Genomic DNA, 12,707 nt, shown 5'->3' on the forward strand with positions numbered 1-12,707 from the left:
CCTTTTACTGAATTTTGCAATTTGGCTCTTGGCTCAAAGTATCTAACTGCATATTTAGGATTTTTTTTTAAAGCACATGCCAAAATAATTGCAGATGTTTGTGCTGTTTTCAACCTCAGTAAATTGGAAACTGGATGCTGCCACAGGGCAGGATGTCCTTCTGAATGGATTCATGAGAAATGGATGATGTAGAGCAAAGTCTAATGTATTGACTCTGTCTGCAGACTAATAAAATCGAACGTATTGAATTTCTCCGCAGGCCAAAGCAAAGACGCACACACATACCCCAAAATAAACAAACAAAAGGATTCTTGCATTCCAGGGGGTTGGACTAGATGACTCCGGGTTCCCTTCCAACTCTACAATTCTATGTTTCTCTGTAATAACATCTCAAAATCACGTCCCCTCCTGCATTTGGCTTTTATTTATTTTTTTAAAAAATGAGGCAGTGATTTTGGAATGGAACAGGTATCGGGAATGTTTGAGTCCTAGAATAATAGAACTTCAGAGTTTCATCTAGTCCAGCCCTCTGCAAAGCAGGAATTGGAGCACAAGAATCCCCTGCTGGTGGGCATTCGACTTCTCTCTCAAAATCTTAAAGGAGGAGGAGCCCCCCCACCTTCCAAGGGAGTCTGTTCCACTGTCAAACAGCTCTTACTACCGTGCTTCAAATAAATAAAAGGTAAAGGTAAATTCGAGACCTGGGAGAAGAAAGGATTGAAGAAGACTGGAAGAAATTTAAGATTTATCTACAAAAATATTGTGATTTAGAGGAATGTTAATAAGGATGCTTGGTTATAAATAATTGGCCATCACTAAATTGGATCGGAAATTGACGATAAATGAGATTAAGAGAAACAAAAATTTGTTGGAGAATTGTTACACTATATTGAATTGAGTGGTTATAAATTTGCAAATAAGATGATAATTTGCTTGAAAAAATTTATTAACGATGTAAGTGGGAGCGGGAGATGTGAGGAAGTCCAAAGAAGTTATGAAATTTTGTTAAAACAAAGCAATGCTGTTTATTATCTTTATATTTCTTTTATAAAAAACCCTAATAAATATTTTATAAAAAAAAACAAAAAAACAAATAAATAAAAGGTAAAGGGACCCCTGACCATTAGGTCCAGTCATGGCCGACTCTGGGGTTGCGGTGCTCATCTCGCTTTACTGGCCGAGGGAGCTGGCGTACAGCTTCCGGGTCACGTGGCCAGCATGACTAAGCCGCTTCTGGCGAACCAGAGCAGTGCACGGAAATGCCGTTTACCTTCCCGCCGGAGCGGTACCTATTTATCTACTTGCACTTTGATGTGCTTTCAAACTGCTAGGTTGGCAGGGGCTGGGACCGAGCAACGGGAGCTCACCTCGTCGCGGGGATTCGAACTGCCGACCTTCTGATTGGCAAGCCCTAGGCTCTGTGGTTTAACCCACAGCGCCACCTGCTTCCCCACAAATAAATAAATAAATAAATAAATAAATAAGAAATAAAATACCGGTAAATATGCTCCCTCGGTTTTATTTCCAAGAAATATAGCCGCTTGGGGGGGGCAGGGTTTGGGCAGTGTAGGACCAGTGGTTACAGCCAAAGGTGTAAAAGACCTGTGGTCTTCCAGTGTTGGAGGATTCAATCTGTCACCATCCCTGACTGCTGGCTGTGTCAATGGGGGCTGATGGGAGCTCCACGCGGGAAGGGCCACGGGTCTCTCCTCCCTGGCTGGAGGAGACCCCTGTCTGCAACCCGGGAGAGCTATTGTTGGCAGTCAGCACAGACAGCTGTGAACTAGGTGGCTAATGTATGATTACCAGATTTTTTTTTACAATGAATCCAGGGACACTTTGTCGGCGGTTCGAATCCCCGCGGCGGGGTGAGCTCCCGTTGGTTTGTCCCTGCTCCTGCCCACCTAGCAGTTCGAAAGCACCTCAAAGTGCAAGTAGATAAATAGTTACCACTCCGGCGGGAAGGTAAACGGCGTTTCTGTGCGCTGCTCTGGTTCGCCAGAAGCGGCTTAGTCATGCTGGCCACGTGACCCGGAAGCTGTACGCTGGCTCCCTCAGCCAGTAAAGTGAGATGAGCACCGCAATCCCAGAGTCGGCCACGACTGGACCTAATGGTCAGGGGTCCCTTTACTTTTACCTTTAGCAATAGGGAGCCAGTAGTGGGGATGGTGAGGCAAAAGACCCTGGTCCCAAGCACGCATGCATCTTGTATAAAGGTGCAAAGCCCTTCTTTTGCACCCCGTGAAACATAAATGCGCAGAGTTTTTTAAAAACTGGGCAACAGTTGGCCGGCTGCGACTCCCGAGCCTCCCCTGATCAGTCACAAACGGGGAAGAGGGCAGGAGATCTGTACCGTCGGACGTCCCTGGTTCTCCTTTGGCAGTTGCGGCAGCAGCAGCAGTCAGCAGCCCGGAGGCAGCCTGGTAGCGCAGTTGGCTCTGGCTGGCTTCAGGAGCTGCTCGCTGCCACATTTCCCAGGGACAAATTTGCAAACCCAGGGACTGTCCCCGGGAACCGGGGACATCTGGTAACCCTAGGCTAATGTTCTGACTCAGGATGAGCCAGCTTCCTCTATTCTCGGCTTCCTATATTCTTAAGGGTGGGAAAAACCAGTCGGTTAGGTATGCCTCACTGCTGCACAATTTTCCTGTGGAATGTCTGCAGAACCTGCCTCTCCAGAATTGGCAATGCGGTGTCAAATGTTCCCTGTTTCCTCTTTGTATTTTTGTAGGTGAGAAGAGATTCCGGTTTGATCCCAGGGAGGGCCACGTTGTGCTCTATCATGAACAAGGGGCCCCCTCGGTCTTAGTGGGGACCGTCGGCACGCTTCATTACTACAACTTTGATAACTCCACCAGCTTTACGGTAGGGAGATGGAGGACAACACTTCACAAATTTGTTTTTAACTTTTCGTTTATTTATTCACAAAAAGTGCAGATGTAACAAAAAGGAAGGGAAAAGAAAGAATCCGAAATTTAAGCCATGAAATATACAAAGTACAAAGCTCCAAAGGGATAGGAAAGTATTAACTCCTACAAAGATTCACTTTACAAATAATAAGTATAAAAACAGAAGCATCTTCCACCAGTGAGTTCCATCATTATTGACAATAAAGGTTCTGTAAAGGCTTCGGTTTTCCAGATATTCATGTAAACTGGTGGCACTGAGTCACCACATGCCTCAATATTTGTATACAGAATAAAATCACGTCATATATAAAAAAACCAGTCATTTGAGCTCTGCCCTTTTAGTTTATGAGATACCTTTTCAAGAAGGGCAATTTGCCAAACCTCGAATATCAGCCATCCAAATGGTTAAAGGTTTTCCAGGAAATGCAGCCTGGGGTGCTGTTGAGAGAGGAGAAAAAGGTTACTTACTTTTCAAACGGAGTGTTAGGGGAGGGGTAGTAGAAGAGTTTGGATTTGATATCCGTCTTTATCACTACCCAAAGGAGTCTCAAAGCGGCTAACATTCTCCTTTCCCTTCCTCCCCCACAACAAACACTCTGTGAGGTGAGTGGGGCTGAGAGACTTCAGAGAAGTGTGACTGGCCCGAGGTCACCCAGCAGCTGCAGGTGGAGGAGCGGGGAAGCGAACCCGGTTCACCAGATTGCGAGTCCACCGCTCTTAACCACTACACCACACTGGCTCTGTACCTCTGGTGGGGCACATGTTGTGCTCCTTCTGGGGTAATTGTCCACCTTTGGTCCCCACCCTGCACTCAGCTCTCCCCTGCGGTTCCTAGAAGCTGTCAGTAGACAACAGTGGCCACGTTCCCAGGAAATGGCTTTAACTGGCCAGCTAAACCAGATGAGGGCAGCCAGTTAGTCTCAAACCTTCAGTGAGTTAGGGAGCTTCCCTGCATACAAAGACAAACTCCGGCAGACTGAGCAGATGAGACCAATTGTGGGTCAAGCGGTCAAGAAGGCAGTTTCTGCATGTGCTGTAGAGGGAAGTGAGGGTCAGATGGGGCTCATCAACCTGGGAAGGTGGTCCATCTAGGAGAAGGAAAATTCTGGTGCTAAACTCTGCTACCTTGTGGAATATCTTCGGGAGAAGAAAAAGCTCAGGAGTAAAGCCTACAGAGATCCAGAGTCCCTAAAACAGTTGGGTGGCACCTTGTACGCCTCCTTTCAGCAACACCTGTAGCCAAGCTGGTGCCAAAGGCCTTGCTCTGCTTTCCTTTGGACCCCATCAGTGAGGCCAAGAGGGGGTCTTGTCTGGGCAGCCCAGGACCTCCCTGCACACTGACCAGGCCTGTGCCCCAGGGAGGTCACTTTGGTGTTGCTCACACAGTGGTTTTACTTCACCTCCAGAGAAGACAGATGGCAACAGCTTTTCAAATCCTGCTCTGTTTCCAGCTACATCTTATTCAGAGAAGACTCCTTCACCATCTAAGCACAGATTAGATCTTGGAGTTGTAGTTTCCATTTTAATTCAGAATAATGCAGCCGTTTCGAAATCTGCCTAAATTTGGAAAAGGGTCTCTCCTGTCAGTTTAACGACAAACGAAGGTTCTTCTTGCAGACTTGGAAGAATCAGTTGCCTCGGGGAACCAGCTGGTCTGGAAAAATGTCAAAGTCTCAATGAGGAAGAAGTGTATCTGAAGAAGTGTGCATGCACACGAAAGCTCATACCTAGAACTAACTCAGTTGGTCTTTAAGGTGCTACTGGAAGGAATTTTTTTATTTTGTTTTGACCATGACAGACCAACACGGCTACCTATCTGTATCTCAATGAGGAATTATTGCTTTGGTGTAGCCTCAGGGGATGGAGAAGCTGTTAACTTTCCAGCACTCATAATTTCCCAGCTCTCATGGTAAACATCAGGACAAGTGGGACTACTGTGACAGTGCAGAGTTCAGGCTGCCAGCCAGGCCCTCTTTGGGGATACACTGTTCTGTTCTCCTCCCCTAGACTGTCAGGTTCCCTATCCAGGGGAGCAGCCTGGACCTTGAACCCAGCTCCAGGGGGCCAGCCAGATTCCCCAGTCCCAGCAGCAATCATAGAATTGTAGAGTTGGAAGGGAACACAATGCAGGAATCACAGCTGAATAATCCCTGGCTATCTGACCTCTGCTTAAAGATCTCCACCACATTCTGAGGAAGTTCGTTCTGCTGTCGAACGTCTCTTACTCTCAGAAAGTACTTCCTAATGTCATGTTTTTCAAAACTGGATGACGGCAATGCATGGGACTTCCCTCACATTTGATCCGGAAGCTGTAGTGAGTTCAGAATGCTGCAGCCTGGGTGCTGACACGGGTGAGACCCCGTCAGCATATTGCTCCTCTGTTCAGAGATCTGTACGGGTTGCCGATTGGTTACTGGGCCAGGTTTTGGGTGTTATTATTAGAAGAGGGAGCTTGTTTGTGCCCCCTCAGTCACTTTGATCTGTGGAACTGTGGCACCTGTTACAGGTGCCGCCTAAAATCCACTCTGCATTTCCTCCCGCCGTTTCTCTGTTGTGGGAGGCCGTGAACTTTTAGGCACCTAGACAAGCTGACCTAAAAATCACGTGGGCTTCTTGTCTCCCCCTTTCATTCAGGTGCTTATTGAAACCAACAGGACGCTGTCCGACTGCAGGAAACAGGTAAGTTTGCTTGTTTGTTTATAAAAGTATTTTTCCCCACAGTATCATAGAAATATAGGTAAAGGAACCCCTGACCATTAGGTCCAGTCGTGGCCGACTCTGGGGTTGCGGCGCTCATCTCGCTTTATTGGCCGAGGGAGCTGGTGTACAGCTTCTGGGTCATGTGGCCAGCATGACTAAGCCGCTTCTGGCGAACCAGAGCAGTGCACGGAAACGCTGTTTACTTTCCTTCTGGAGCGGTACCTATTTATCTCCTTGCAGTTTGACGTGCTTTTGAACTGCTAGGTTGGCAGGAGCAGGGACCGAGCAACGGGAGCTCACCCCGTTGCGGGGATTTGAACCGCCGACCTTCTGATCGGCAAGTCTTAGGCTCTGTGGTTTAACCCACAGTGCCACCCGTGAAGAGGTTTACAACAATATAAAACATAGATGTTTGGAGGAATTGCTGCAGCTAACCCCCCATCACCTCTAGAAATGGGTTCTCCTTCTGCGCTGAATGATTCAGCAGGTGGATTGGGCCCAGAGCTCGGTGACGGAGCAGGTGCTTTGCATGCAGAAGGGGCCAGGTGCTGGGACGTTCTTCATTCCCACGCCATGGGAGGTTCCCCTTCCTCTCTTCTTCTTGGCCTGATACTTTGCAAATCAGCCTCGCAAAGAGTTTCTGTCCCTCTGCTAGATCTGCGGATGCTTGGACTAAATGTGGATTTGGCAGTCATAAGAGAGGGGCCTTTCTCAGCCCAAGGACCACATTCCCTTCTGGATGACGTTCCAGGGGCCAGATGCCAGTGGCAGGCAAAAGTGAGCAGAGTGCAGATTTTGCCCTTGTGTAGTAAGCTGGTTTGTACACACAGCCCTCTCTGACCTCTAACCTGACAAGCGAGTGGCAAAAAAGAGAAGAGTTCAAGGACAGAATCTGGATGGGCAAAACCAGTCAAGGAGAGTGTGAAGCAGGCCCTGTGAGGGGGTGGCCCGGGGGAGAGTTTCAAGAGCCACATTTGGCCCCCGGGCCTGAGGTTCCCCATCCCTACCTTAAAATTAGGAGGTCCTGCTGTGCAGGCCTTGGGGAGACATTCTCTGTCTTGTTGGTGGGATCTCCAGGATGGGAGTGGATGGTTGGGGGACGTTTTCTGGTCCTCTTCATCATAGCGGGGGTGGACCAAATGACCTTTGGGGTCCCTTCCAACTGTACAGTTCTATGATTCTTCACCTTAACCGCCTCCACTTCTCTTCCAGGAAAATGCCAAGAACTATCTCACACTCCTGGAAAAATATGAGGACCAGTTGCTGATCTGTGGCACAAACGCCTGCAGCCCCACCTGCTGGAATTTGGTACGCAGCTTCTCCTTGCCCCTCTGCTCTTTAAGCCTGAGACATCGCTGCCGGTCACCCTACCTGAGCCTTCCCTGTGGGCCTGATCCAGCAAGCCGCCTCTTATGTCCTGATCCCTGACCACTGGCTCGGCTGGGGCTGATGGGAGATGTGGCTGTGGGAAGGCTCCTTTGCTGTAGCTGGGCGATGTTGGCGATGACTGCATCTTCTTCCTCCTGCTTTCCTCTTCCCTTGCTATGTTTGCTCCCTTGTGCTGTTCTTCTGGATTGCATATCCCTTGGGGGCCAGGATCCGCCCTTTCTCCCTTTGTCCACCCCCAGGGTATGCAGATGACACTTTCACCACTGCCACCAAAGTCATGGGTGTAAGAAAAGGGGAGTTTGAAAGTCGTCTCTCTCTCACTCCCCCTGTATTGGTGAGACACTGGAAAGGTGGGAAATATCTGCTCAACTTCTCTTTTCCCTCCTCCTGCAGGTCGATGGGAAGGTGGAGCCAGGGATCAGTGCCCAGGGCCTGGCTCCTTTTGCCCCTGATCAAAACGCTCTTGTCCTCATCGATGGTAAGCTTTCCTACATTAATGCTGAATGAATTTCTGGCCCAGCCGGGACACGCAGCCAGGCCTCTCGCTCGAGCGCCATTCTCCTCCTCCCGAGCTGCTGTGCTGTGCAAACCCAGAGTTTGGGCCCTACATTCTCGATGGCGTTGCAAGGGGTCTTGAAGCGCCCTCCCCACCTGGCAGGCCTCTCCAATAATAATACAGTGGTACCTCGGGTTACATACGCTTCAGGTTACATATGCTTCAGGTTACAGACTCCGCTAACCCAGAAATAGTGCTTCAGGTTAAGAACTTTGCTTCAGGATGAGAACAGAAATTGTGCTCCGGCGGTGCAGCGGCAGCAGGAGGCCCCATTAGCTAAAGTGGTGCTTCAGGTTAAGAACAGTTTCAGGTTAAGTAAGGACCTCCGGAACGAATTAAGTACTTAACCCGAGGTACCACTGTAACAGTAAAATAAACCACAAATTAAATTTACATTATGGGCAGCCACAGCCAATTAGGGGGCATGTGCGTTTTTTTCAGGAACTCTCAAAAGCAATGAAAATGTTTAAAAGGTGATTTACAAGCAGTTTAAGGCTGCATAAGAATGAATTTGTGTTTTGTGGATACGCATGCATGTATACTTCCCACAGCCCTTTCAAAGGTTAAACAAGATCTGCTGGATTGCACCCCATTTCACACTTGATCACAAGCAAACTTGGAGAATTTCAAGCAATTGGCAGCTGTGGGTCCTCATCTCTTGTTTGTTTGTCCCCCTCCCCCTTCAGTCTTTTTTTTAAAAAAATATATCTTTATTAATTTAAAATAAATACATTCATATTTATATATATTATCCCCCCTATCAGTCTTGTTGGATAAATCGTGGGAAGCGCAGTTTTCCATATTTGAAAAGCGGTGACTTGAGGTTGTTCTCGAAGTCTTCTGCTCTAGTTCACTCCATCTCAAGCCGTGGCCTGACATTCTCATTTCTTTTTGAGGTGGCTTAGCACCTGCATTCCTCTTTACCACTGGTCTCTCTTCCTGTCTCGCAGGCAAGGAAATCTACTCAACCATCAGAAAGCACCAGTACAATGGGCGGACACCTCGCTTCCGTCGGATTCGAGGATCTGCGGAGCTCTATACCAGCGACACCGTCATGAATAGTGAGTGTGGCAGGTCTTGAAGGGATGGGGTGAGTGGGTCCCCAGTCTCCCTAACGGAGGGGCTCCCCAGACTGCTCAGCCTCCCCCTTGTCTTCCAGCAGCACACCCACGAGATAGTTGAGGGACACTTAACTTAATATGGCCACTCAACAGTAGCATGGTGTTGTCAAGGCTTCAGAGCATTTAACCTGCCTTCTCTAGTTGAAATTCAGGATGTGCGTCTTGTGGCCTTCCAGGTGTGGCTGGACCCCAGCTGCCACCCCCCCCCTTGACCACTGGCCGAATTCATTGGGGATGATGGGAGTTCAGCCCTCTGGGTTCAGCCCAGTTGGTAAAGAGCGAGTTAGGGTCAGCACTGGCATGCTGTATTCTTGGCCAACTGCCGCCCCTTAACTTTTCCAAAAGTGCCTGGTAGCTGCCCCTGAAACCTTTCCCAGTGACGCCCCCCAGGGGCATTGTAGGGTGTTAAAATGGCAGCTCCCAGCCACCCAGACTCATTCGGAGTGTTGCCACTGCCTGCTATTTGGGCCAGAGGAGCTCTGACGGGGTCCCCTGCGAGGAGATTTCATTGAGAATCCTCCTCTCTTTTTTTTAAATAAATTTTTATTAGTTTACATAAAAAAACACAAAAAACCCCACATATTAGTTTCACATCAAATTTTTCACAACTTATTTCTTTTTGGGACTTCCTTCAGCTTTTCCGTAAATCATCCATAGTTATTATTTAAATTACGCATTTCTCAAATTTATATTGACATTGTTTATCTCTTTCTTTCTATTCCCTTTAGACAATACTTCTTAATTTTTCACAGTGCTTCTTTAAATCCCTTTAGCGTTATCTGTCCCTCACTTATATGTTCCAGATATTCCACGAATTTCCTCCAGTCCTCAATGAACTTTTGGTCTCTTAAGTATCTAATCTTCCCTGTCAATTTATCTAACTCCACATAGTCTAACAGTTTCACTCTCTCCATTCTTCCACAGTCGGTATTTCCTGTTGTTTCCATTTCTGGGCCAGTAACACTCTTGCTGCTGTTACTGCATATTGAAAGAATTTACAGTCCTTTCTTTTTATCTCATTGAGAATCCTCCTCAAACCTGGAGCTGGTTTTAGTTCTTAGCTGTGATTTCAGCATAACAGGGGGTTGGGCTAGATGGCCCTTGGGATCCCTTCTGACTCTGAGTTCTGTGAGTCTATGAACCGGCTGCCAGGAGGTCTAGAACTGGAGTCCCTTCCCACATTCACACATTACACTGATCCAACAAGGGTACTTCCTGTGCCCTTCTGTGTACCCCAGTAGTTGAGCTGTACGGTGATTCGCAGGTACCCTGCAGCAAGTCTGCATATTCAAAAGCTCAGTTGTGCAAATCAACACTGTGTGCTCTTTTACACAAGCATTTGCATCCGTGTAGAGACACCTTGAAGTTATACCTGTGTGGGGCATAATGAACCAGCCTTATGAGGTATTAACACAACAAACCTGCTCATGGGAGACTGGAGGAGAACCTGGAGATTTTCAGGGCTTCCCCACTTGGAAACGAGCTTCAAGGGAGAGGAGGAAGTTGCCGCATTAAAACCAACACAACCCTTGCCCCAGAGGGAGCGGCTCATAGCAGGTGATAACAGCACAGCGGATGCCTCTTGTGCCAGAAGCGTCACGGAGGCAGAGTTCCCCCAGTGCCAGGAGGATCCGCCACAGTGAGCCTCAGATGATGTTAGTGTTCCGCTCAGCGGATCCCTGTGGAGGACCTTCCCCCTCTGAGATCACGCAGGGAGCGAGGGGGTTGCCAGGGGCATTTCCAGTACACAACACAGGTGAGGCTTTCTCCTCTGCGGGGACACCTGCGTCATGGGCAGCAAAAAGAGTGATCTCAGTTCTCCCAGGTGGGTTGTTAGGTAGCCACATCCGCCCATGACAGGGAGATGTTTGCAGGCCTGGGGAATTCTGGGAGTTGCAGAAGCACAACATATCTTGGGGGGGGGGGCAACTCTGAGGGAGAGGAAAACACCCTTTTGCCCCAAAATGAGCCTGATGAGAAGGTAAAATTATAATATGTTAAGATAAATTATTAGGATAAAAACAAAGTTGGAAGGATTTGCTGGAATATTTAATTGAATTAGAATACAAAAATGGGAGGCGTGAGGAAGTCAAGGAAATAAGTGAATGTAAATAAGTGAGTTAAAGGTTTGACTTGTTTTTCTTTATTTCTTTTTTTCTTTTTTCTGTTTTTTGATGATATGTATTTTTTTTCCTTTTTCTTCTTTGATTGTTTTCTTTTCCTTTTCTTTTTGTAACCTTTAAAATCTTAAGAAAAATTTATTTAAAAAAAAAACCAAAAAAACAAAAACAAAATGAGCCTGATGAGGACTGATCATGCTCAGAGGCGCAAGAGTGCTGATTGGCTAGCTAGGTTGGGTAGGACCAGAGCCGTCTTTCCCATTGGTCTCAGTGGTTCGTTGCGCCACTGCGCCGGCCTCTCAGGGGCGTCCTAGCGAGTGGGGGGGGGGCTGCGTGGCTTTGCCGGCAGCCTCCTGTTTCCCTGCACGCCCGCCACCTGCGCCCCGCCAACTACATCTGCTAAAGATGGGGTTGTTGTCCTCCTCCTGCTTTCTGGTGAAAGGCGTCGTGCAGCCTTCCTGGGCTGCCTTCTCGGGCGCCCCAATGCCAGAGAGCATGTCCGCCAGCACGTTTTCCTGCTTAATCACCGCCACCACGCCAGGGATCGGGGCAGTGGGGGAGGCAGAGGACATTTTCCCCGCCCCCTCCCTTGTTTTGTAGTTGCCAGGGCAGGGGGCGCAGGAGGGATCTTCGCACCACAGCGCCAGATATGCTTAAGACGGCCCTGCATGTGTAGGAGGCAGCATGGAACGGCACCTCATGGACACTCCACGCAGCAACATTTTGTTGCAGCTTCCACTGGTTCCCTCTGTTTGGGTCGTGTATGCCGCCTCCTTCGCCTCATCCCCCTCCCTCACATTTGTATCCCTCCTCTCCTCTAAGGAGCTCCAGGTGGCTTATGCTGTTTTCCTCCTTCCCATTTTATCCTCGCAACAGCCCTGTGAGGTAGGTTAGGCTGAGAGTGAGTGACTGGCCGAAGGTGACACCCCATGAGCTTTATGGCCAAGTAGGGATTTGAACCCTGGTCTCCCAGGTCCCAATCCGATAGTCTAACCACTAGGCCACACTGGCTTTTGATCATTAACTTGTGAGCAATAGTCACCTCAGTCTCAGTATAGTGAGATATTGCCATTTCCCCGCACACTCTGTTCATTGTTAAGGTGGGTGCCCTTGCTTATCTGAGAACTGCATGTGTTCCTCGGTCCTAAGCTCTGTGAGGGGTCTCTTAACAACCCTCTCAGCACCTTTAGCAAACCACAGTTCCCAGGACTCTTCGGGGGGAAGCCATGAAACGAAACGTTCAGAAAAGGGCAGCCAAAGTGGTGGAGCGACTCCCCATGAAGAAAAGTTGCAGCGTTTGGGACGTTTTAGGTTGGAGAAAAGGAGAGGAGGAGGCGATAGAAGTTTGTAACATTATGGCTGTCATGGGGAAAGTGGGCACGGAAAAGCTTTCTTTTTTTTTAATAAATATTTATTAAAGTTTTTAAATATCAATGCACAAATAATAAACAGTCTTACTTCTGTCACAAACATAATTTCATCACTTCTTTGGACTCCCTCACATCTCCCGCTCCCATTTACATCGTTAAAAGTTTTTTCCAGACAAATTATCAACTTGTTTACAATCTCATGTCCACTCATTCAAATATAATCTAGCACTTCTTCCAAAAAAATTTTATATTTTCTTTAGTCTCACTTATCATCAAATTTAAATCTAATTTAGTGGTGGCCAATTTTTTATAATCTAGCATCCTTCTTAACATTCAACCAAATTACAATGTTTTTGTAGATACATCTTGAATTTCTTCCAGTCTTCCTCCATCTTCCCTTCTCCCAGATCACGGATTCTGCCGGTCATCTCGGCCAGTTGCATATAGTCCATCAGCTGCATCTGCCACTCTTCCAGTGTGGGTAGATCTTGAGTTTTCCAGTTTTTTGCGATGAGTATCCTTGCTGCCGTTGTTGCATACAT

General features: G+C 47.8%; 1 protein-coding gene across 1 annotated transcript in view; it reads left to right on the forward strand.

Annotated features, from left to right (window-relative positions):
• The window catches only part of SEMA7A (semaphorin 7A (JohnMiltonHagen blood group)), a 59,231-nt gene that overhangs the window by 33,119 nt on the left and 13,405 nt on the right, over positions 1-12,707 (forward strand). Inside the window, exons 2-6 of the mRNA XM_081876288.1 lie at positions 2,732-2,865; positions 5,544-5,588; positions 6,822-6,917; positions 7,392-7,476; positions 8,505-8,615. Of these exons, the coding sequence (XP_081732414.1) occupies positions 2,732-2,865; positions 5,544-5,588; positions 6,822-6,917; positions 7,392-7,476; positions 8,505-8,615 (471 nt within the window). The remainder of the gene's footprint in view (positions 1-2,731; positions 2,866-5,543; positions 5,589-6,821; positions 6,918-7,391; positions 7,477-8,504; positions 8,616-12,707) is intronic.

The sequence above is a fragment of the Podarcis erhardii genome (assembly GCF_964252035.2).
Source record: "Podarcis erhardii genome assembly, chromosome: 9".
Lineage (NCBI taxonomy): Eukaryota > Metazoa > Chordata > Lepidosauria > Squamata > Lacertidae > Podarcis > Podarcis erhardii.